Source organism: Gorilla gorilla, chromosome 8, assembly GCF_029281585.2.
Source record: "Gorilla gorilla gorilla isolate KB3781 chromosome 8, NHGRI_mGorGor1-v2.1_pri, whole genome shotgun sequence".
Lineage (NCBI taxonomy): Eukaryota > Metazoa > Chordata > Mammalia > Primates > Hominidae > Gorilla > Gorilla gorilla.
Window position 1 is genome coordinate 52,604,818 of NC_073232.2, and position 26,312 is coordinate 52,631,129.

General features: G+C 42.4%; 1 protein-coding gene across 2 annotated transcripts; it reads right to left on the reverse strand.

Annotated features, from left to right (window-relative positions):
* Positions 1 to 3,113: 3,113 nt before the first annotated feature.
* NRBF2 (nuclear receptor binding factor 2) lies at positions 3,114 to 25,084 on the reverse strand. Of its 2 annotated transcripts, XM_004049468.2 has the most exons (4): positions 24,776 to 25,084; positions 11,925 to 12,009; positions 5,944 to 5,984; positions 3,114 to 4,623 (listed from the first exon to the last, which is right to left on the reverse strand). In XM_004049468.2, exons 1-4 carry the CDS (start codon positions 24,803 to 24,805, stop codon positions 3,916 to 3,918), a joined length of 864 nt encoding a protein of 287 aa, XP_004049516.1. In that variant the 5' UTR covers positions 24,806 to 25,084; the 3' UTR covers positions 3,114 to 3,915. The 2 variants fall into 2 exon arrangements, with proteins under 2 accessions (XP_004049516.1, XP_055209104.1); XM_055353129.2 differs by lacking the exon at positions 11,925 to 12,009 and having other exon boundaries at positions 24,776 to 24,996.
* Positions 25,085 to 26,312: the final 1,228 nt, after the last annotated feature.

Consider the following 26,312-nt stretch of genomic DNA (forward strand, 5'->3'; position numbering starts at 1 on the left):
ACTTTTGATCTTCACATAACCTATGATCTAGAATGAATCAATAAATAATAGCTACTATTAGTTTACACCCTGACTCTTCAAATAGGTTATAAACACCCTGTGGCAGACTGCCTCACACAAGCATCCATCTTAGTCATTTTCAAACAAGATTCTAATCACAACTGCTCACAAATGAAGGGTTATCATTAAAAATAGACATGAAGTTTTTTTCTGTTGAGTGTAAAGACAAACTCAAGTCTCACCAGATGGTCTCTGAATAAAGAAAAACCAGGCCAGTCGTGGTAGCTCACGCCTGTAATCCTAGCACTTTTGGAGGTTGAGGCAGGAGGATCACTTCCGGCCAGGAGTTCAAGACCAGCCTGGGCAACATAGTGAAATTCCGTCTCTACAAAAAATTAAAAAATCAGGTGTGGTGGCACACCTGTAGTCCTTGGTACTTGGGAGGCTGAGGTAGGAAGATCCCTTGAGCCCAGGAGGATCAAGGCTGCAGTGAACCATGATTGATCCACTGTACTTCAGCCTGGGCAACAGTGAGACCATCTCAAAAAATAAAATCATCTTAAAAAAAAAAATGAAAAACCAACACTTTTTTTCTCTCAACTCACTCTCAGTACTTCACTTCCAGCACCGGATGTGAGCTTTTTTTTTTTTTCCCCCACACATCAATTCTCTGGTAGGTGATCCTACAAATTTAACTCAACTCTGACTCTACCTACCTGGAGGTTATGGGCTCAGTCCCACAAGACTATCCTTAATTCAGACCCAACCACAAGTCCCCGGTTCAACCTGGTATTCTGACCAACCAGTTGCAAATCAGAGGTTCCCACAACACTCCCCACCACTGCCTCACACTTTTGGATTCAATCCTTTGCTAGAATGGCTTAGGGAAACATCTTATTTACATTTAACGATTTATTATGAAAGTACTTATCAGAACAGCTAGATGGGAGACAGACATGGGGCAGGGACACGGGGCTTCTGTGTCCTCTCAGGGCACACCAGCTCCACATGTTCCGTAACACGGACGCTCTCAGGATCCTGTAGTTAGGGATTTTTATGGAGACTTAATCATATGGGCATAATCAATTGTAACTCAATCTGCAGCCTCTCTCCCCTTCCAAAGGATGGGGCATGGGGCTGAAAGTTTTAAGCTTCTAATCATGCTGGTCTCTCTGGTGTCCAATCCCTATCCAGGGGCCCACTAAGAGTCATCACATTAGAACAAAAGTTCCTACCAGCCAGGAAATTACAGACTTGGGAGCTCTGTGCCAGGAACCAGAGACAAACAGCAAAATATTTATTTCTTCTTATAAATCACAATATCCTAGTCTCCAATGCCTCCTTGGGAAGCAGAAAGTAGCAGAGGTACAGTGGTACCTCTAACAGAGCTCATCTTTTAGAGAGAAATGGCTAGGCTAATAGTCATGTGCCATATAACATTTCAGTCAATGATGGGCCACATGACAGATTGTAAGACCATACCTTTATATTTAGATACACAAATGCCATTGTGTTACAACTGCCTAGCCAGTACAGTCCCATGCTGTAAAGGTTTGTAGCCCAGGAGCAAGACTATACAGCCTAGGTGTGGAGTCGGCTCTGCCTTCTAGGTTTGTGTAAGTCCACTTTAGGATGCTCACATGAAAAAATCACCTAACAACACATTCTTCAGAACACATCCTTGTTAAGCAACACATGACTATTTTTGGCACAAGCTTTTAAATGTCAAGTTTTATGAGCAAGGTTAGGCAAGTAAAATGTCCTCAGAGTCTAGGATATTAAAACACTGAGATATTTAGCAGAACAGAAATTCTAGTCAACCAAACAGAAAAATTAAAAAAAAAAACACTGAGATAAACAACTTTTTCTTTTTTTTTGAGACAGAGTCCAGCTCTGTTGCCCAGGCTGGAGTGCAGTGGCACAATCTCGGCTCACTGCAACCTCTGCCTCCCGGGTTCAAGTGATTCTCCTGCCTCAGCCTCCTAAGTAGCTGGGACTACAGGCGCACGCCACCACACTCGGCTAATCTTTGTATTGTTAGTAAGAGACAGGGTTTTGCCATATTTATCAGGCTGGTCTCGAACTTCAGACTTCAGGTGATCCGCCTGCCTCAGTCTCCCAAAGTGCTGGGATTACAAGCGTGAGCCACTGTGCCCAGCAAATTAATGTAACTTTTAAGAAAGTACAGAACTCAAGACAATTTGGCAGGCTAGTTTATTTTTGGTTTCATCTGCAGCAAGATGAGACAGGAAAAAATATGATTTCTCCATGGTCACTTCTGCTTTTTTTGAGACAAAATCTCACCCTGGTGTCCAGGTTGGAATGCAGTGGTGTGATGAGAGCTCACTGCAGCCTCAACCTCCCAGGCTCGAGTCATCCTCCCACCTCTGCCTCTGGAGTAACCACAACTACAGGCGTGCCATCACTGCACCCAGCTAAAGTTTTTCTGGGTAGAGACAGGGTCTCACTATGTTGCCCAGGCTGGTCACAAACTCTTGGGCTCAAGCGACCCTCCCACCTCAGCCTCCCAAAGTGTTGGGATTACAGGTATAAGCCACCACGCCTGGCCCTATTTCTACTAGTTTCGTCACTGGATTTGTGAGCCTAACCCAACTTCCTCAACCCAATTGTCCTCAGAGAAGGCAATATATTTTTCTCACTTCTGTAATTCCACACAGCAAATCCAAGCTTTAAACACGCCCAGTAGCTTGCACCCAAATGTTTTGCTTATATTCTCCTCTTCCCCTTCCTTCTCATGGAACATCATCCAGCTTGGTAGAGAGAATCCAAAGCAGCACTTCCCCACACTATGCTCTGACAGGGTGGCAGGTGCCCAGGGGACAGCTGCCTCCAGCCTAGAGCAGCCCTGAGCATTTTCCATGTGGTGGTCGGGAAAAAGGTTGGAAACAATACATTTAAACCTCAGGAACTTCTGTACTCTCTGTCACCCTAGTTGTAAGGGAAATGGACTACAAGACACTGAAAGAAAAAAAAAATCCTTGACACACAAAAGTAATCATCTAACCGCATCTGTTCAAATCCAAAATTTACAACGCAGAGAGAAGACACTCAGTGCCTTGCTTTTTAACTATCAACCACATTCAACAAAGGTATAAAACACAATTACTTTATTGATTTCTTACAATCAAATACTGTCAACTAGCATTACTTCCACTCTTGCATCATTAAAAACAAAGGGTATTTCCTCCTCGGTATTTTCAAATGATGCATTATACAATAAACAAAGTTAGAACTTAAAATGCACCCTGATTAATTATGTAAACTGGTAATTTGTTTAAAAAAGCGTAATAATTTGGTTCCTTTCTTCATAAAATGGAAATTTAAATATTTCTTCTGATAGTCTTGAGGTTATCATTATGAGTAGTGCAAAGTGTGGCACATATAGTTTCATCTAGAAGGGTGTGTATCTTACACACCTTAAACAAAATGTGCATTAACAAAATGCATACAGTCAACGCATGATAGAAAGCATGTTTCAAATATAAGGCAGCCCCTCCGGCCACCATATTATTTAGGTTTTGCATTATCATTTATGGCATTATAGATTAATTACACATAACTTTTATACATTTTAACCCTGAAGATAAGAAAAATAACTGTTGCTTGAAAGAAATTCTTCCAGGTAGCCATTTGGTTTGTATCAGGAGAAACCGAACCTCCACGAGTTTAGCGTCTGCCAAGTCGGAATCATTAGCTCAAGTGAGTGAATGAGATACACAGCGCATTTCACAGTGACTGTTTCCCAAGTCCTGGCAATGCCTCTGCTCCCACAGTCCACCAGATGAAGCATTTCTGGGATTACCCTTCTATGTGGTTTTCCCTTTTCATTTCTTTTTGCTGGATTAACGATTACTATATTATTTCCTCTTTTCCCCTTTTCTGTGGCCTTCCATTTTAATTATTCATAAATCCTTTCAGAATATCCTCAGAGAGCTCCATAAGAGGAAGTTCTGGAGATGGAAAATCCAAGGGAGGAAGATTGGGGATTGGAATGTCCTTGGCTTTCCCGGTATTTGCTGCGAACTTCTGCCAGGTTGAGGAGGCTGTAGCAGTTTCTGAATGTGGTGGCAAGCTCCATAACTCTGACGTTTCTACAAAATCAGCATCTACATCCAGCTCCTTTTCTATTGGACCTTTTAGAAGTCTGGCCTTTTCAGCCTTTAGTTGTTTATTTTCTTTCCTTAATCTTTCATTCTCAGCCACAAGGAATTCCACATGCCTCTTCAAATCTGCAATTTTGGTTGCCTGCTCCTCTATAATTGTCTTATCATCTTTTGGGGCTTTGCTTCCAATACATGGCTCTGCTGGCTCACTCTTTTGCTGAAGTAAATAAAGTAGTGTGTCTGGATCCCTGTCAAAGATCCCCTGAATCTCAGGCAGGCATTTCTCTGTGGAAGGGCTGTACTTCTGAGAAAGGGGACTCTGGCCCTCTGCATCCTCTGCAGAGGGTTTGTGAGATGTCTGAAGATGGGCAGCTACATCCTTGTCTGTGTTCTGCTGGGCTTTCAATCTTTCTTCACGCTGGGCCCTTTTCCATCTCTCTTGGATGAGGAGGAGCTGTTTCATATGGCTATCCCTTTGCAATTCCAGTGAAAGATGAGCCTATTACATAGAAGGAAAGATAAAATTGGAAGAATATTTTAAGTATCTTAGTAATGTCCAACATACACTATCCAAAATCCTTTGTGAATAACCCAACACTTACAATTTACAATTTACTATGTTTGCAAAAATACTATTCAGAAAGTTAGAAGTCCTATTCCCAATCAATACACTAAATTGGATGTTTTCCTCAATGTGCCTGACCCCATGTGTAATGTCATTTGTACTCAACTTAAAATTAGAAATCTTTCCTCTGTAGACATATTAATTCTACCAACAGCTAAAAAGAAAGTCTTCCTATCAACCGTGTGTTTGGATAGCTCAATGCATGCCTGTATCATGAGCAGATTCTATACTTTCAAAGGCAGTGAAAGGGATAGAACACAACTTTAAAGTTCCCTTGGTTCAGTTTGAGAAACTAGTGGCTTTCCCTGCCACTGATATACCTCACAGAAATGATCTCTTTAACTAATACTTTTATAACAAAAAGTTTTTAAAAAGATATTTTATATATATTTATTTTAGAGACAGGGTCCCTGTTGCTGAGGCTGAAGTGCAATGGCGCAGTCATAGCTCACTGCAGCCTTGGACTCAGGTGTTCAGTGATCCTCCCACCTCAACCTCCCAAGTAGCTAGAACTACAAGCATGTGCCACCACGCCCAGCTAATTTTTTAAGTTTCTGTAGAGATGGGGTCTCACTATGTTGCCAAGGCTGGTCTCGAACTCCTGGGCTCAAGTGATCCCCCTGCCTTGGCCTCCCAAAGTGCTGGGATTACAGGCACGGGCCACCATGCCCAGTCTTATGAATAAATGTATCTTGAAACACTTGGCAGGGCCTCCCCAAACACAGAAGACAATTTAAAGCAATTGGTGAAACAAATTTAAAAGTGCCTGAACTGCTTAAGAATTCAAGCAAAGACAAGTGGGAGACTGGTCAGATTTAAATTATCTTTGACAAGCAAAGGGTGGTCCAACTGGTTTCCTCTTGGCCAGGCCTGTTTACTGACTGTAAGCTAATGATCAAATAAGAGCTAATGATTAGGAATGGTCCGAAGAGGGCGCTCAAAAAGGTACATCTGGCTGGCAATCTGAGATCTGTGAGTAACCACTAGAAAAAAAGAAGTTTCTGCATTCCATGTCTGGGGCATCGACTGCAGTTCATTTAGTTTTAATTTCCATTGTGAAGTGCTCTTCCCTTGCCCATTTTATATATTTTTGACTACAGCATTTTGAGAGGGACACAATGCTTTGCTTTACACACAAGCCTCCACAAGAAAACCTTTCTAACCCTTGTCGCAAATATTGGGAATATGTCTCACCTGCTCTGACTGTGTCAGCTTCATGGCTTCAGAAAGATACGCTGTTAAAAGAAAAAATAGGCATGTTAATATGTGTCTTCATTTTGTAATTAACAGGTAAAAGGAAGAGTTTTAATAATCTTCATATGACAAAGAGAACTGGTCTGATAACTCTGATACAATTGGGGATTTTTTAAAAGAATTCTTAACTTCCCCCAAAAGGATGTCAGTGGCAATAAAATGAAAATATTCCCTACCCTATCTTGAAGGTTTTGTTATTTAAAACTCCTACAGATTTTATAATTCAGAAACTGAAGATGGTCTAATCAGAAAAATAGGTTTAGGAAAGATTAAAATCAAACAAGAACCTATCCAAACCCTATTACTCATCATACTCACAAAAATATCATGAGATTATCAATGACTTTTTATCCATCTGAATACCTGGAATCTATCATTTTGGACTCCTATAGAATCACTTTTAATGAATTGTCTCTGAGCTAAGCCATCAGCCTTACGGTTAAAAGCCCTAAGAACTTGTTGACATATTTACTGCGAGGAAGTTACTGAGGACAGTATAATGTCATTTATGAAGACCTTCAATAAACTTCTCTCTGATCTTAGATCCTCGGTGACTATTTGTTTGAATTTTAATAGCCAATGTAAAAATTATTATCTTTCCTCTTTAGGATGACTGCTAGAAAACTTAAGTCAAGTTATTAAAAAAATATGCAAGAACTAATGGTACATTTTGTGAACTACATTACTAGTCCTTTCTCATTTTCTCTATGGATGTCCTTATCTATGTATCTTTAATTACATTCGATATTTTATTGTACATTCATCTGTAAGACATTTTATAACCTTTTGGGAACAAGGTTAGGTATAAATAAGTTCTGTATTATCAATGAATTGTCCATAATGAATCTCCATTTTTATCTTGCTTGTTATAAACATTTTTGGCATCTCTCATACCTACATTAAGTTCCTCTTTTGCCTTTTTGCAGATACTACGAGGCACTGCTTTCTGTCCAGTCTTAATCCAAATAATTTAATGCTTTGATGTCATAACTTAAGAGTTCTTGCCTGCTAGGTTCTACCGCAGTCCTTAAGATACAATTATATCAGGGGTCCCAAACCCCCAGGCTGGTACTGGTCTATGTCTTGTTAGGAATTGGGCCACACAGACAGCAGGAAGTGAGCAGCAGGCAAGCCAGTGAAGTTTCATCTGTATTTACAGCCACTCCCCATTGCTTGCATTACTGCCTGAGTTCCGCCTCCCATCAGATCAGCAGCGGCATTAGCTTCTCATAGCACAAACCCTACTGCAAACTGCACAAGCAAGGGATCTAGGTTGTGCTCTCCTTATGATAATCTAATACCTGATGATCTGTCGCTGTCCCCCATCACCCCTAGATGAGACTGTCCAGCTGCAGGAAAACAAGCTCAGGGCTCCCACTGATTCTACATTATGTTGAGTTGTATAATTATTTATTTCTATTATTACATTGTAAAATATAAAGTGTACAATAAATGTAATGTGCTTGAATCATCCTAAAACCATTTTCCTGACCCCAGGTCTATGGAAAATTGACTTCCACAAAACCGGTCCCTGGCAGCAAAAAGGTTGGGACTGCTGAATTAGATGCTCCCTTTCCAAGAAAAAGAAGAGTTGGGGCCAGGCGCAGTGGCTAGCACTTTGGGAGGCCAAACAGGAGGATTGCCTGAGCCCAGGAGTTCAAGACTAGACTGGGTAACATTGCGAGACCCTGTATCAATTTAAAAAGAATTTAAAAAAAAAAAAAAAGGAAAGAAAAAACAAGAGTTGGTTATATAGTCTTTGCTCCAGCTATGCTTACCATAATTACATCCTTCCCACAACCCTTGTCTTTTTTTCCTGTAGTATGTCTGTACAGCTGCATACTATTTCTTTTCCTTTTGTTCATGTTTAAATCTGTTTAGACGGCCGGGTGTGGTGGCTCAAACCTGTAATCCTAGCACTTTGGGAGGCTGAGGCTGGTGGATCGCCTGAGGTCGGGAGTTCGAGACCAGCCTGGCCAGCATGGTGAAACCCTGTCTCTACTAAAAAAAAAAAAAAAAAAAAAAAAAAATACAAAAATTAGCTGGGCGTGGTGGCAGGCGCCTGTAATCCCAGCTACTAGGGAAGCTGAGGCAGGAGAATCGCTTGAACCCATGAGGTGGAGGTTGCACTGAGCCGAGATCACGCCACTGCACTCCAGCCTGGGTAACAGAGCGAGACTCCGTTTCAAAAAAAAAAAAAAAAAAAAATCTGTGGAGACATTCTATCTGCTCTGCTACTGCTCTGATACACTGTAGACACATTTTCTTAGACATCTCTTCCATCTTGCCTGCATATATTTGTCTCCCTGTTTGAACTATAGTTTGCTTTAAATCCACTTTCTTAACAAACAATAGATTTCACAAAGCCAAGCTTTAGCCAACTGAAATGCCTCCCTTTGTAGAACCTTGAAATTGTATATGACAAAGGAGGTTACAGAAGGATATCCCAAAGCACAAAGAATTCAACAAGAATCATACTGTCATTTAAAGTATTCCCCACATTTAAATCTTATAAGTGGGGCATTTTAAAGTTATTTTTAAAGAAAAAAAATTATTTTAAATCTGATTCCATGTTCATGGATTTCTTCCACAGACTCACAATAGAAACAAAAGTACAGCAACACAGAAATTTAGAAAAAGAGTATCTCAAAAACTGCTAACAATCCTGGTTAAACTACTTCCTTTAATTATGACACGAGGCTAAAATTAAAGTAGATATTAAGCAAATGATACAATAAAGGAACTAAGGAAATCTGAAGAATATCTTAAAATAACAACATTGGGCTGGGCACAGTGGCTCACGCCTGTAATCCCAGCACTTTGGGAGGCCGAGGTGGGCAGATCACTTGGGATTAGGAGTTAGTTCGAGACCAGCCTGGCCAACATGGTGAAACCCTGTCTCTACCAAAAAATACAAAAATCAGTCAAGTGTGATGGCGCAGGCCTGTAGTCCCAGCTACTTGGGAGGCTGAGGCAGAGGAATCACTTGAGCCTGGGAGGCGGAGGTTGCAGTCAGCTGAGATCATGCACTCCACCCTGAGCAACAGAGCAAGACTCCGTCTCAAACAAAAACCAAAAACCAAAAAATAATAACATCTATTACTCTTCTATCAGGAATCTGTTAAACTGGTCCCAAAGCATACAAAGTGCAGCAATATACTGCCTCTGAATGATAAGGATAGAATCATTTTCATGTTACCAGTTTCAAAAGGCTTAGGTTAAGATTTGTTTTCAAACAAAATATTCATCAAATCCATCCAAATACTGTGTACTCTGGGGCCTGCTCATCTTCTGAAATGCTCACTTTGAGTTCTAAGCACTGCCAATGGCTATTAACTTATTTCAGGTTTTGTTCTTTTGTTGTGTATGAAAGAAGAGAAATTCACTTAGGGATGTGCTTATCTGGCAAATGAATGCTCACATGCTCAGTTTCATTTAATTCAGCCATTGTCCACCTCAAGAGTAGATCCTACCTTTCCTCAAAAGGCAAGAGTCATCAAGCAACTTATTTCAGCACATTTACAATACAAACACTACAAAGAGGCTATAAAGTCCTTAGCTAGGTAATCTCACGGTAAGTTTTTTAGTCTCAGAATCTCCTCCGATCTTTGACAGCTGGACACCCAGGTCCCCTCTGTTTGCCCTTAAATTCTCTCAGTTCAGCCTTTCCTTCCTATTAGTCTTTCTCAGATGTTGATCTTTCCTTGTCACATCTCTAAAATGATTTCCAAATAATAAGTTGCTTCCTTTCAGGATACACCTAACCCACACCTTCCAAGACCAGTTATAAGCCCTAGAGATGCAAGTCAATTTCAAAAAGTGAGCTCATTTCAACCACATCAACTTTCAACTCCATTCTAAAACACAAGTTGGAACCCCAATCAACTCAGTGGGATTTACTAATCACACATTAAGTTCTGTCTCTATAATTTAAGCTAATGTGATCTAACAGTTTGCCGTATTTTTCTGGAGTGGGGAGTGGTTAACTGAAGCCCAACATCAGTTTTAAGTCTTCAAAGACAAGGATTAGGTTACAACTAAAACTTCCTTCTCTTTATATATTCATAACATCCCATAGCTCAGTGCCTAACATATGCTGATTCACTCCACTTAACATATGTTATATATATGTAACCATGACCATTTTGGGTTACATAAGGTATTGTTTCACTGGGGCATCCATATAAAACATGGTTTTCTTAAATAGTTAAACATGGTACATCGTCTTTGTAGTGACTACAGATTTAACAATCTGATTCATAACAAAATATGGTTTAGGAAAGATTTAAAGAGCACTAGTTGACATGTTTAATACTGTACAAAGCCCTCTCACCATAAAAACACCCAAAGATTTATGGGATATCTACTGTATGCTTGGCCCTACAGCAGATACCTCCAGTACACTTGAGTGGCAAAACTATTTCTTTTTTTTAAAAAAGCGGGGGTGGGAGGCTAGGGGAGGGATAGCATTAGGAGAAATACCTAATGTAGACAACAGGTTGATGGGTGCAGCAAACCACCATGGCACGTGTATACCTATGTAACATACATGCACATTCTGCACATGTACCCCAGAACTTAAAAAAAAAAAAAAAAAAAAAAGGCTGAGAGCAGTGGCTAACGCCTGTAATCCCAGCGCTTTGGGAGGCCAAGGCGGGTCAATCATGGGGACAGGAGTTCGAGACCAGCCTGGCCAACATGGAGAAACCCTGTCTCTACAAAAATACAAGCCGGGTGTGGTGGCACACACCTGTAGTCCCAGCTACTCGGGAGGCTGAGGCAGGAGAACCACTTGAAACCAGGAGGTGGGAAGTTGCAGTGAGCCGAGACGGTGCCACTGCACTCCAGCCTGGGCGACAGAGCAAGACTCCATCTCCAAAAAAAAAAAAAAAATTTTAATTTTCTCTGAAAATTACCAACTTCCAGGCAAAAACCACTGTAGTAAGAAGACTTATCCAATCTACTGCCCACCTTGCAGTCTGTATTTCACAAGTAAAATAACAAGGGAGGGGCAGCCTCTGTCAAGAAAGAATATGGCTCTGATCATCATACTGGCCTAGAGGGAAAGGAACATGCCTGCCAGCAGAAGACTTCAGGGTTTGCCCTAAGAAAGGTGACTTGCACTCATTTTGGATGTGGCATGAGTAAAACATCCTTTACCCAAAGATTTTTAAATTTTTTTATTTTTATTTTTATACTTACCACTACACTAACGAGGACACAAAGTTTTTTGGTTACTCAGCCAACAGAAACTGGTCTAAGAAAAACAGGCCCCCAAGATCTATTTCTGAATTCAACATATGCTAGGTTGCTTGACTGACTAGGGTAAAATTAGGTCTTTGATAAGAAGCCAACAATTCTAAAATTCATACTGAAATGAAAGCTATCATCAGCATGTTACTACAGGCATGCATGTAGAGATGAGATATTCAGAAGGGAAGCTAAAAAAAAGACCACAGGAAAAATCTCCCACATTTTAGGTAACAAAAGTCTTATAGTAAGTTTTGCATTATCAGCATGTTAGAAAACAGAAGCTCAGTGAAAATGAATTGGTTAGAATTGAATTGAATTACTATTTTTAGAACCTGAAATGGCCAACTATTTGAAACCCAAACTCCTTTTTATAATAACTAAGATAAAATGGCAGACTTGTTACAATCAGCTCCTGTTTTTAGGGATCTTTGGGCTCAGAAAGCTGTATCCAGGAACTGTTTACCACATTTATGCCATCTTCATGGTTTAGAAAGAAGATTGGATTAGCAGGAGCTGGGAAATCCAACACACTTACTTGAAAAATAATCAAAGCTGATATTCTGGTGGGTCAGCAGTATCAGTCTTGCATATGAAAAGCAACACACATTATTACTATTGTGACTTTCTGCTCTTCAGTTTTACAGTGAGTACTTAATAAGAATACTCACCTGCAGCCTTTTTGTGACAAGAAATAGCCTCTTCGTATTTGCCTGCAGCTAATAAACGGTCTGCTCGTCTGCTCTGTTGATGAGCCTAGAAGACAAACATCCCTAAGTTCCTCTGGATCATAAAATAAAACATGATTTCTTTTAAAAAGCAACTACCTTTTAAGAAGATAAATAATACTGTTTTGTTGCCACATATCAAATCACTATTACAGCTCTATCTGTAGCTGGGGAAATGTAATGGGTAGAGCCTAGAACTGCAGCATCTGAAAGGAACTGGCAACTTCTACCATAAGCCCTCTCAAGGTTAACACCAGGCACTTAACTCCTTCAGTGACTCACATTCTTCCACTCTTTGGAGATTAACCAAGAGTTACAATCATAGATTGTTATTCAAAATGTCTATTTTCTTGATTTTTAACAAGCTCCTTTCAAAACAAGAGCTATTTTGTAGATACTTTCACTAATCTGTATACTCTAAAAACTATAATCAGGAAATCACTCATCATGTAGTAAAATCCAAGCTTCTCTTCTATCATCTCATTCTTTCAACATTAAAGTTACTATTTGTTTTTAAAATAAAAAATTTGGACATTGCAGTTGATGAATTCATGATACCAACATCTAATATTACAAAGATTGTTTTAAAGATATCTCATCAAAAGAACAAAGTCAAAAAAATCAGAAGTTCTAACAGCAAATAATGTAACTGAAGGAAAACTTATTAAATAAGCAGTCACTGGCCTCCTTACACTTTAATAATTTCAAAAGAGCTTTAAGTCCAGGCACAGTGGCTCACGGCTGTAATCCCAGCACTTTGGGAGGCTGAGGCAGGCAGATCATCTGAGGTCAGGAGATCGAGACCATCCTGGCTAACAGGGTGAAACCCCGTCTCTACTAAAAATATGAAAAAAAAAAAAAAAATTAGCCAGGCATGGTGGCGGGCGCCTGTAGTCCCAGCTACTCGGGAGGCTGAGGCAGGAGAATGGCATGAATCCGGGAGGCGGAGCTTGCAGTGAGCCGAGATCGCTCCATTGCACTCCAGTCTGGGCGACAGAGCAAGACTCCGTCTCAAAAAAACAAACAAAAACAACAACAAAAAACAAAAATTAGCCGGGCGTGATGGCGGGCGCCTGTAATCCCAGCTACTCAGGAGGCTGAGGCAGAACTGCTTGAACCTGGGAGGCAGAGGTTGCAATGAGGCAAGATCATGCCATTGCTCTCCAGCCTGGGTGAAAACAGTCAAACTCCATCTCAAAAAAAAAAAAAAAAAAAAAAAAAAAAGCTTTAATATACATTATTTCAGCTGCTTTAACTACCACTTTGTGAATGTGTTTTCCTCTCTTACATAAGGAGGCCCAAAAGACTCATGGGGAGGTCGTGTAACTTACATAAGATTATACATTTAACTAGCAAGGAGAAAGGCAGAGATAACCAGCTAAAGTTTTCTACCTCATGTAACGGTTTTCCTCAGTAACAAACACACACGATTTAGCAAAGCTTCACAGCTTCACAAAAAAGCAAAAAGCACTGTACACCCATGTTCATAACAGCATTATTCACAACAGCCAAAAGGTGAAAGCAATCCAGATGTCCATCAACAGATAGATGGATAAATGCAGTATACACACACAACGGAAAGGTACTGTCTTTAAAAGTAAGGTAATTCTGGCCGGGCGCGGTGGCTCACGCCTGTAATCCTAGCACTTTGGGAGGCCGAGGCAGGCAAATCACGAGGTCAGGAGATCGAGACCATCTTGGCTAACACGGTGAAACCCCGTCTCTATTAAAAATACAAAAAAAATTAGCCAGGCATGGTGGGGGGCACCTGTTGTCCCAGCTACTCAGGAGGCTGAGGCAGGAGAACAGCGTGAACCCGGGAGGCAGAGCTTGCAGTGAGCCGAGATCGCGCCACTGCACTCCAGCCTGGGTGACAGAGCGAGACTGTGTCTCAAAAAAAAAAAAAAAAAAAAAAGGGAAGATAATTCTGACACATACTACAACATGGATGAACTGTGAGGACATTAGACTGAATAAAATAAGCCAGTCATAAAAGGACAAATACTATACAAATCGACTTATTGGGTATCTAAAGTAGTCAAATTCATAAAAACAGGAAAGTTGAATGGTGGAACAACTCATCATTGAATGGGGGAGGGGGAAATGGGGAGTAGGTATTCAAACGGCATAGTTTCAGTTTTGCAAGATGAAAAAATTCTGGAGATTTGTTGCACAACCATGCGAATATACTTAACACCACTAAACTGTACACTTAAAAATAATTAAGAAGGTAAACTTCACGTGTTTTTTACATCACTTAAAAAAGGTAAAAAGTGGCCGGGTGCTGTGGCTCATGCCTATAATCCCAGCACTTTAGGAGGCCAAAGAGGCAGATCACTCGAGCTCAAGAGTTTGAGACAAGCCTGGGCAATATGGTGAAAACCCATCTCTACAAAAAAATACAAAAATTAGCCGGGTGTGGCGCTCGCACCTGTAGTAGTAGTCCCAGCTACTGAGGAGGCTGAGGTAGGACAATCACTTGAGCCTGGGAAATGGAGGCTGCAGTGACCTGTGATCACACCACTGCACTCCAGTCCGGGCAACAGAGTGAGATCTTGTCTCAAAAAAAAAAAAAAAAAAGTTGGGCATGGTGGCTCATGCCTGTGATCCCAGCACTTGTGGAGGCCGAGGCGGGTGGATCATCTAAGGTCAGGAGTTTGAGACCAGTCTGGCTAACATGGTGAAACCCCGTCTCTACAAAAATTAGCCCAGCAGGATGGTGGGTGCCTGTAATCCCAGCTACTCGGGAGGCTGAAGCAAGAGAATCGCTTCAACCCGGGAGGCAGAGGTTGCAGTGAGCCGAGATCGCACCATTACACTTCAGCCTGGGCAACACAGTGAGACTCGGTCCCAAAAAAAAAAACAAATCTGTTCTGTCAGTTAGCTGAAAAATGATTTGTCTTGGATGCTTTTTAAAGACATGTCCCTTTGATGCTGCATAAAAATACTTCACAGAATCACGTTTGCAACTAAGATTATAAATATTCTGGGCATGTTTACAAATCATACTCAGTATAAAACACAGGTGAAGACAAAAGTAGAAAACAGCACTTCCAGCAATGCGTTGCTGTTTGCCTTTTCCCCACTTCTATTTTTGTAAGAAAGAAGCAACAATCTTAAAGACAAGATTAGTGCCTTTCAATTAGAGGATTTCAGATACTTTTTATTCTTTAAATAGTAATCAAACTTTCCTCTAAGTCTTAACATATGCCTGGGAACAACAACAGGCCACAAGAAATGACTGGGTAGGCTGGGCACAGTGGCTCATGCCTGTAATCCCAGCACTTTGGGAGGCTGAGGCAGGCAGATCACTCAAGGCCAGGAGTTTAAGACCAGCCTGGCCAATATGGTGAAACACCATCTCAACTAAAAGTACAAAAATTAGCCAGGCATGGTGGCACATGCCTGTAATCTCAGCTACTCAGGTGGCTGAGGTACAAGAATTGCTTGAACCTGGAAGGTGGAGGTTGCAGTGAGCTGAGATCGTGCTACTGCACTCTAGCCTGGGCAAGACAGCAAGACAGCCTCAAAAAAAAAAAAAAAAAAAAAAAAAGAAAGAAAAGAAATGACTGGGGGCTTAAAATAATGGATGAATTTTAACCTGGAGACTTGGACTGAGCAAAAAATACATTCTGAACACATGAGCATTTTCTAGTACCCACAAATTATACAGATATTTTGGGAAAAGAATGTACATGATGAAGAAAGCTAGTATGCACAAGCAGTTATGATTAACCTAATTTCTCTAATGAACATGTTTTGATACTATTAAAGCAAGTGGTATTAAATCAATAAGCAACAAGGCTCTAGGTTTTAATGAAAATATAAATCACCTGGTTAAAATACAGATTCTAAAAGGCCAGGCATGGTGGCTCACACCTGTAATCCCAGCACTTTGAGAGGACGAGGCAGGAAAATTGCTTGGACCAGGGCGGCAGAGGTTGCAGTGAGCTGAGATCGTGCCATTGCACTCTAGCCTGGGCAACAAGAGTGAAACTCCCTCTCAAAAAAAACAAACAAAAAACAAACAAAAAAAAAAAACAAAGGTTCTGATTCAGGAGGTTTGGAGTACGGCTTGAGATCCCGCCTAGGTAAAGCCAAAGTTGCTGGCTTATGGACACACTCTAAGAAGCAGGGATGAGATGCTATTTCAGGTTACTTCATTCTAACACCTTTTTTCTATCTGTGTGTGTCGCTGATGATTTCAATCACTTTCTTATACTATGGATATTTATGTAGCTCCATAATTAAACCTCAAATTCTGTGATGACGGAATAAATTCTTAATTGAACACCAAAAAAATAAAAAGTTCTCAAACAGTGAGAGCAGGTCCTCACGGCTCTCCCAGCTCCCTTAAAACATCCCCATGTAGAGTCCAATCTCTAACCAGTCTGCCAATTTAGGAGTTAAATCTCATTATAGTTTCAGATTATTGCTGAGCTCAACAAAAACACACCATCTCCTCTAGGTTATTTGGCACCAGAGCAATCAAATTTCGTATTTTAAGTACATTTCCTACTATGTTCTTATCAGACACACAGCAAACACAGACTCTATAGAGCTCGACTGCCAACGTTCAAATCTCAGTTTGACCACATATGAGACACATAAGCCCGGCTTTCCCAATTATCTGCCTCAGTTTTCTCATCTCTAAAATGAAAGTTATTGTCTGCTTATGTAAATTTGATGGCACCAAAAACAAAAGAGTTTGTGAAAATTAAACTAGTTGAAACATCACAGTGCTTAGAATGGTGCCTGGTACTGGTACATACTCGATATAGCCCTCGTTAAGTACTACAAAAGACAATAGAAGTGATGGAAGTACCTGCCATCAAGAAGTTGACAATATAGTTGGGTCTAGACTAAATTGCATTTTAAAAAAATTTTCATCTTAATTATTTTTGAGACAGGGTTTTGCTCTGTTGCCCAGGCTGGAGTGGAGTGGTGCAATCATAGCTCACTGCAGCCTCAATATCCTGGGCTCTAGCAATCCTGCCACCTCAGCCTCCTGAGTAGCTGGAAATACAGTCACACAGCACCACATCCAGCTAACTTTTATTTTTTGTAGAGGTGGGGTCTTGATATCTTGCCCAGGCTGGTCTCAAACTCCTGGGCTCAAGCAATCTTCCTCCCTCACTCACCCAAAGTGCTGGAATTATAGGCATGAGCCACCATGCCCAGCTAAATTGCATTTTTTATAAACTGAAGATTTTACAGAAAACCTATCTTGGTGGTGCTTCTCATTTTTAAAACAACTTTTACAGTTTACACATATTAAAACTAGTCTCTCTTTAAATACTGTTCTTGGTAGAATCACAGCCATTAAAAGCACTAGGCTGAGGCCAGGAGCGGAGGCTCATGTCTATAATCCCAGCACTTTGGGAGGCCGAGGCAGGCAGATCACGAGGTCAGGAGTTTGAGACCAGCCTGGCCAACATAGTGAAACTTCATCTCTACAAAAAATACAAAAATTAGCCAGACATGGTGGCGCCCACCTGTAGTCCCAGCTACTCGGGAGGCTGAGGCAGGAGAATCGCTTGAACCTGGGAGGCAGAGGTTGTGGTGAGCCGAGATTGCGCCACTGCACTCCAGCCTGGGTGACAGAGTGAGACTCCATCTCAAAAAAAAAAAAAAAAGTAATAGGCTGGGCACGGTGGTTCATGCCTATAATCCCAGTGCTCTGTGAGGCCGAGGTGGGAGGGTTGCTTGAGACCAGCATAGGCAACATAGTGAGACCCCATCTCTACAAAAAATAGAAAAATTAGCTGGGTGGAGTGGTGCACACCTGTAGTCCCAGCTACAGGAGGGACTGGTAGGAGGATCAGAAGCTCAGGAGGTTGAGGCTACGGTGAGCCGTGATTACGCCACTGCACTCTAGTCTGTGGGACAGAGGAAGATGCTGTCTCAAAAAGAAAAGGGTAGTAAGTCCATAAACATGTTTCTCTGGTAATTCAAAGAAATTCACAATAAAGCAGTCCCACCTCTGTGTACTTCCTAGGCAATCCATATGATTCTGTGGGACTTCCCACATTCTTTTTTAATTGCTTGATGGGTTACGTTAGATTGAGGTCTACAGCTGTGGTTGCCCATCATTTCTGACAGATGATTCATTTTGTAAACAGCTGACATAAACTTATGGTATTGATAACTATAGTATAGAACTATAAATATATTTTCTCTTCCTTATGATTTCCTTGCTGTTTTTTTTGAGATGGGGTCTCATTCTGTCACCCAGAGGCTGGAATGTAGTGGCATGATAACGGCTCACTGCAGCCACAACCTCCTGGGCTCAAGTGATCCTCCTATCTCAGCCTCTCAAGTAGCTGGAACCACAGACATGTGCCACCATGCTCAGCTATTTTTTTTTTTCTTTCGGTAGAGACCGGTTTTCACTATGTTGCCTAGGCTGGTCTTGAACTCCTGGGCTCAAGCAGTCCACCTGCCTCGGCCTCTCAAAGTGCTAGGATTACAGGTGTGAGCTACCATACCGAGCCCACATTGTTGTATTACCTTGTCATCTGGATACCTAAAGAATCCCTTCTCCAGATTTTCAAACTTAGGAGCAGAGAATATGAAGAAAGTCTAATTAATGTGACATTCAGAGGCTAGCCAGGTGGAAATATAGGTCTGCAGAAAGGAGGAGTGAAGCAGACAAGCCTGAAAAGGCAAAAAAGAGAGGGAGTGTCTGATTAAGTCGGACTGACAGGCTCTATACGTTCATAAACCAAGGTACATTATACCCCTGCCCTTCCTGCACCTTTCTTTGGAATCCAATAAATTATCTCTTTTGGCTTAAGCTAATTTTAAGTGGGTTTTCATCAACTACAACCAACAAAAATCCTAACTACAACAACTAGGTTACTAAGTGACTGCCATCACTGACAAGTACCTTTTACTTCCACATGCTAACTGCTTCAAAAATACATGTTCAATACTACCCTCTTTCCCAAAAGAAAACAGTATTACTTTCTGTAACTTTCTATTATTTTTTTCTGTGTCCTTGGGGAAAGCTGTTAAGTAAAGATGAAAAGAAAAGGAACACCAGGCCAGGTGTGGTGGCTCACGCCTGTAATCCAGGCACTTTGGTTTGGGAGGCCAAGGTGGGCAGATCACGAGGGCAAGTGTTCGAGACCAGCCTGGCCAACATGGAGAAACCCCATCTACGCTAAAAATACAAAAATTAGCCAGGCATGATGGCACGCGCCTGTGGTCCCAGCTACGAGGAAGGCTGAGGCAGGAGAATCGCTTGAACCCCGGAGGCGGAGGTTGTGGTGAGCTGAGATTACGCCATTGCACTCCAGCCTGGGCAACAGAGTGATACTCTGTCTCAAAACGAAAAAGAAAAAAAGAAAAGGAACACCATATGAACACAGTACTGAAAAGGCAGCAGAGGAAAATCTAATATACACCTGACCTTATGGTAGGGTCTTCAGTTGAAAGAGAAACCTCACTCACTCCCCCTTTCCCAATCAATGTGCGTCTCCTACAAACAAGTAGCAAACAGTTATCTCAAATCAATAAGCACTGAATTGACTAAGTAATATAATGCAATTATACTGAAGATAAGCGCTCAAGTGTTGGAGAATTCCAGGAAAGACTTTTTTTTTTTTTTTTTTTGAGACAGAGTCTCGCTCTGTCGCCCAGGCTGGAGTGCAGTGGTGCGATCTCGGCTCACTGCACTGCAAGCTCTGCCTCCCGGGTTCAGGCCATTCTCCTGCCTCAGCCTCCCGAGTACCTGGGACTACAGGCGCCCGCCACTGCACCCGGCTAATTTTTTATATTTTTAGTAGAGACGGGGTTTCACCGTGTTAGCTAGAATGGTCTCAATCTCCTGACCTCGTGATCTGCCCGCCTCGGCCTCCCAATTTTTTTTTTTTGAGACAAGGTCTCGCTCAGTCCCTCAGGCTGCAGTGCAGTGGCGTGAGCTTGGCTCACCACAATCTTCACCTCCCAGGTTCAAGCGATTCTCCTGTCTCAGCTTCCCAAGTAGCTGGGATTATAGGCATATGCCACCACACCTGGCTAATTTTTGTTTTGTTTTGTTTTTTGATATGGAGTTTCACTCTGTCACCCAGGCTGGAGTGCAAGGGCGTGACCTTGGCTCACTGCAACCTCCACCTCCTGGATTCAAGCGATTCTCCTGCCTCAGCCTTCCAAGTAGCTGGGATTACAGGCACCCACCACCACACCTGGCTAATTTTTGTTTTTAGTACAGACAGGGTTTCATCTTGTTGGCCAGGCTGGTCTTGGCGACCTACCCACCTCAGTCTCCCAAAGTGCTGGGATTACAGGCATGAGCCACTGTGCCCAGCCCAATCTTGCCTTCATATCCTACTATCACCACTTACCCTGCATTTCAAAGTCTTCATCTTTAAAATAGGTGGAATATCTCATATTTAGCTATTAAGAGGAAAAGATAAAAAATATACATAACGTGCCCGATGCCAATCCTACCACTTAGCAATAATTGCTGGATATCTCTTAGTACTCTCTACCTCCTTTTTCCAGAGTGCTTTCATTATGCCTAGCTCAGCTTGTGACAAAGAAATTTTCCTTGGAATTTTTCAGGGCAACAAAGAAGGGGTTCAAATCGCCTCTTTTTACCTTGAAGATTTTAAAGCCAATATAATTAAAATGGGATAGTTATAAGGACTCCAGGTATGCATAAGGCCATTCCTTGGACCATGATATCTGACTACTTTTCTTACAGAAGCTGGAAAGTAAGAGGCTTCATTAACTACCTCATGTGATGCGAGAACTGACCACTCTGGAGGGAAGCTGTTACTCAACAAACATTCTCAGCACTCTTAAGGGCTAAACACATAGAAAACGATTGTGGCCAGTCACATGGACCCTGCCCTTTGCAGCAGAGGTAAGCAAAACATGAGCAACAGTCACATATAAATTAAGATCTGACATCACTTTCCAAATCAGCAGCAAACAAACCAAAGAACTAGAAATTATCTCACATGAGTTTTGACATTTGTTACCAGTAGTCACACTGACAAAATGTGTATGGAAAGAAATATCTAAATATACACTAATTTTATAAGTTATAATTTTTCCATATTTAAAACTGACAGGCTGAGCACAGTGGCACACGCCTGTAATCCCAACACTTTGGGAGGCTGAGACAGGAAGACTGCTTGAGGCCAGGAGTTCAAGACCAGCTTGGGCAACACAGCAAGACTCCATCTCCACAAAAAGTTTTTGAAAAAATTAGCTGGGCATGGTGGTGCAAACCTGTAGTCCCCGCTACTGTGGAGGGCTCAGGCAGGAGGATCCCTTGAGTGTGGGCAACAGAGTAAGACCCTGTCTCTTAAAGAAAAATTGACCAAAAAACCCTAATGAAACAAAGTTATTCAGAGTGCAAAGACTAGCTATTTTTTTTCTTCAGTGGAAGTACAATTTTTCTTTTGACAAACTTCAATAACCAGATAATTAGAATCCATTACCTCTGTGGTACATATTAAAATGAATATTTCAAACTAGTCTCTTCCAGATCTTAAAAATTCACTGTGAGGAATTTCTAAGGCCCTTACTGCCAAACCTAACATAAAAGAATCAATACTGGAGCAGAGGTAATAAATGCTAACACAGAATCTACAGTTCAATATAGATGAGAACCATACTGAAATGAACATGATGAGTACAATATGGCAGCATTGCTAGAAAGAGGTCTTGATATCAAAATAACTCATGATTCATAATGTATTTAAGTTACTGACCTAAGTAATTACCTAATTCTCTCAGCTTAGGCTTATTTATCTGTAAAACTGGAAAACACACCTTACTAAGTTCCGAGGATGCTCTGAGGACACATGATTACAAATCCATGTACTGTGATGAGTCCTTATACAATGAATTTGGACTACACTATGATGTCACTTGACAAAGCTTATTGCATTAGTAACTCTCTGAGTATAGAAAAAGAAAAAGCTTGTATAATACTAGTGGAATTTTCAAAGACATTCAAATTATAGCATTGAGAACTCTCATCTTGAGTCAACTAGATACTAAGTTAGGTGTTCACTAACATAAAAGAATGTCAGAATTTTCATAGCCGGGCAGGGTGGTGCATGCCTGTAATCCCAGCTACTCAAGAGGCTGAGGCAGAGAACTGCTTGAACCCGGGAGGTGGAGGCTGCAGTGAGCCCAGGTCGCACCACTGCACTCTAGCCTGGGTGACAAAGCGAGACTCCGTCTCAAAAAAGAAAAAAAAAAAAAAAAAGAACGTCTGAATTTTCAAAGACCTCATCTTATAAAACTGTGAGTGACAATTCTGAGTGCCAGAGGCCTGTAATTGGTACTCATTCAAGTAACCGTCAACGTCTGTTCTACTGTTTCAATAAACAACTATGCTGGAAATTAGACCTTTCAAGACTCAAATGGTTTAAGAATTCAAGGTGTCCGCCGGGCACGCTGGCTCACGCCCGTAATCCCAGCACTTTGGGAGGCCAAGGCGGGCGGATCACGAGGTCAGGAGATCGAGACCATCCTGGCCAACATGGTGAAACCCCGTCTCTACTAAAAATACAAAAATTAGCTAGGCGTGGTGGCGCGTGCCTGAAATCCCAGCTACTCAGAAGGCTGAGGCAAAAGAATCGCTTAAACCAGGGAGTCGGAGGTTGCAGTGAGCTGAGATCGCGCCACTGCACTCTAGTCTGGTGACAGAGAGAGACTCCATCTCAAAAAAAAAGAATTCAAGATGCCAAATTTCTGATACTTGCCCACATAAATTTTATGGCTGAAATACGGAGTTACGCTAGCCTGCTTAAAAAGACTCTTTGTCGAAACTCGCTCCGTTTTATGGAGGAGAATTTAAATGGTATTGCCACCATTTAACTAATTTTTCCTGAACTGGTAGTGATTCTGCAGCTCTATCTGCAACTGTCACCCAGTTCCAGTCTCCTTTTAAAACACCACACATTCGTGGGGCAGTTGGCGGGGGTTATTCTGCAGCCAAATAATGTGAAGCTAACTAGAACTGAACCAATGCTCATTTGGCAAGGACACCTGAACTCTGAAGCACTTCGTAAACAGATGATTATTTCTAGTAATACTCCTATGAAGTTTCAGTATTGAGCCATCCACTATATTTCATTGCCAACTATATGTCGCCTTAAAAACAAGAAAAGTGCAAGACAGTTCCCTGGTTATTTGAGTCAGAGTCTCGCTCTGTCGCCCAGGTTGGAGTGCAGTGGCACAATCTCGGCCCACTGCAACCTCCACCTCCCGGGCTCAAGCGATCCTGCCACCTCAGCCTCCCGAGTAGCTGGGACCACAGGCGGGCGCCACCACGCCAGGCTATTTTTGTATTTTTTTGTAGAGACCGGGTTTCGCCATGTTGCCCAGGCTGGTCTCGAACTACTAAACTCAAGTGATTCGCCCACCTCGGCCTCCCAAAGTGCTGGGATTACAGGCATGAGCCGCGGCGCCTGGCCAGTTCCCTGGTTAAAAAAAACTCGCAAATGTAGTCCAATTCGTCTTAAGTGTAAATAACTCTTACCTACCACCTGGGGCAAGACCCAACTTAAAAGGGAGGGGCGCCTCACAACCGTTAACCTGGCACCAGTGATTTGGTCCGAGAATCTTAGGCTTTTAAAGCTCAAGTCCAAACCTTTATTCTACAAATAGATTTTAAATTAAGGGCTTATGGTCTGGTTATAATCGCTAACTCTTACACTGTACTATGTACTTAGTACAGTTCTAAGTGCTTTACACCTATTTACTCCTTTAATCCTCCCAAAAAACCTGAAGCCGAGTGAAGCCAAGTAGTTTGCCCAAGGTAACACAGATATCAAGTGACGAGGTTAGAATTCAAATCCAAGCAGCATAGCTTCAAAACCTAGAGTCTTAAACCACCTGACTCTACTGCTCTTCTAGGGCTCAGAGTTCTAATGTGAGAAACGAATCCTCTATAGTGCTTTCTTTCAATTCCACCATCGCAAATGAATTGCAAACCTGTGACTCAAAAGTTCTTCCTGTGTGCAACCTTAAGTAATCTGACTTTTACATCCAAAATGGGTAACCTCTCTGGGAAACTAAAAGATGCAATGGCCAGTCTGAAAAGAACTCATGCTTCCCGTTGTCAGTGGGGTTCTGTTTTGTTGTTTTTTTAATTGCAACACCTGAAACGCCTTAAAACACAAGTAAACAGGCTATCAGCCATTTTCCTGAGAACAGCAAACACCTATTACACTTTCATGATGCCTAAATTGATGAATCTGAGCTAAATACAGGAACGGCTGTCTTCTTCCCAGCTGTCTCTAATATATTTGGAAGACGGTAGACTCAGTTTATGCATGTGAACGTATGTGAGAAATGAGGGGAAAGTGGGGGGTGAGGAGGCTATTCACTCCTCCACCTCTCCAAAGAGGGGCGACTTAGACTCAGACCCTGCTGCTAGAACTTAAAACCAGTATCACACCATTTCTGCCTTGGCCGGCTTCAGTGCCTCTCCAGGCTGTAGGGAGGTGGCTACGTGGCGCTAAAAGGACTTCCCCCAGCCAGAAAGGAGGTGGCAGCCCCAGGTGGTGGCATCCCCTCGCCCGGGGCCCCGCGACAGGGGGCGCCAGGACTTCCCGGGGATCCCCCAGGAGGGCAAAGTCTGAAGTGGCTACCCTGGAGCCGCAGTTGGGCCAGGGCCTGCCTAGCAGCCCCTCACAGCCTCTGCGACCACTCCTGCCAAACCAACCTCCCAGCCTCAAGGGTTAGCCGACGCGCCGGGGACGGGGCCGGGCTCCTGAGCCAAAGGCACCCAAGACGAACGCAATATTCTGTGGGACACTCACCAGGTTGAGGGGTCCTTCCATTACTTCCATAGACCCCGGGGTAAGCGGCGGCCTTAGGAAGGGGAGTAGTGGCGCCGGGGAACATGGAGGGGACTGCAAGGGAGCTCGACGCAGTCGCGGAGACTGCGGCCCCTCTCTGCGCCCCAAGAGCCAGCGGTAGGCGCTGAGGGAGCAACAACCTCACCACTTCCTCCTCCGGCGCCGCGCCGCGGGCCCGCCCCCTGCGCCACCGCCGAGGCCACGCACGGCGCCATGACGTCACACGCGCAAAAGGCTGGTTCAAGGTGGGAGTGAGGACAGGCAGTGGGTGGGGCCCAGGGAAGGAGGGGCACCAGCTGATGTACGCTTGCGAGCGGTCAATGTTTCCTCTCGCGAGAAGCGTTAGTTTAGGTTCTTAAAGGCTATACTGAAGTCACGTGAGGAGGTACAGCCTTGTTGTTGAAGATTTGAAATGGCTGTCTTCTGCAATTAGCTTCTCACGTTTCCTTTTAGACTGACTTTTCCTTAAATCTGCTAATCGTTACACCGTTACTTGTGGTCCTGTCCACACCTTTATCATTGTACATGATTCATTTTTTCAAAAGGCCGATTTGAGCAATTCTAGACCATGCACTGGACTAACCCCCCTTAGAGGTCAGCACACTCGAATGATTTAGGGCTCTGCCCTCAAGTTGCTCACAAACTGATAGGGAAACAATTTTGGTCTAGCCAAATATAATACTGGATTCATTTAACAATTATGTGCCAAACAAAAGCTAGGTTCGTTCTGTCATGGAATTCACTGACAAATAGTTGTGATTTATGCTGGAAAGGGAACACATAGGGAGCTGTGATAGAGTAACCAAGGTGGAGTTGGGTGGTAAAGGAAAGCCTCTCATGGGGGGCGTGATGTTTTTTTTGAGAAAGTGTCTTGCTGACGCAATCTCCACTCACTGCAACCTCCCTCTGCCCGCCCCCTGCCCCAGGCGATCCTCACACCTCAGTCTCTTAAGTAGCTAGGAACTACAAGTGCTCAGGCCAGGTTAATTTTTGTATTTTTTGTAGAGATGGGGTTTCGCCCTGTTGCCTATGCTGATCTTGAACTCCTGAGCTCAAGTGAGCTTAAAGATCCGCCCTCCTGGACCTCACAAACTGATGGGATTATAGGCATGAGCTACTGCACCTGGCTAAGGGCGTAATCTTTAAGATTAAACCTTAAAATGCCAGTTAAACAAAGACCCTTCTCGACAAAGGAAATGTCTTATGCCTCAACTCTAAAGGCGGGGAGGTCGGGTGGGGGGAGCTGCAGCATTTCAGAGAGATGCAAAAGAAGATACCAGAGAGACAGGAAACTTCCAAAACATAGGTGTCCTTGTAGTGCACAATGAAACATTTGAGTTTTACTCAAAGTGCATTGGGAAATAAGTAAAGGATATTAAGCTAGAGAATAATCTGCTTTAATTTGCAGTTTTGAAAAGATTAATTTCCCTGTAATGTGAAGAATAGATTGTGGAAGGCCTAAGGAAAAAGAACCAAGACAAGCTAGTTGATTGACTAA

What these genes read in the sequence shown, in the direction of transcription:
- NRBF2 (XM_004049468.2), bottom strand. Translation starts at nt 24,805, where the DNA reads ATGGAAGTAATGGAAGGACCCCTCAACCTG. An exon ending in TGGAAGGACCCCTCAACCTG is followed by an intron (nt 12,010 to 24,775) that starts GTGAGTGTCCCA and finishes TTTGTCTTCTAG; the next exon opens with GCTCATCAACAGAGCAGACG. An exon ending in TTGTCACAAAAAGGCTGCAG is followed by an intron (nt 5,985 to 11,924) that starts GTGAGTATTCTT and finishes TTCTTTTAACAG; the next exon opens with CGTATCTTTCTGAAGCCATG.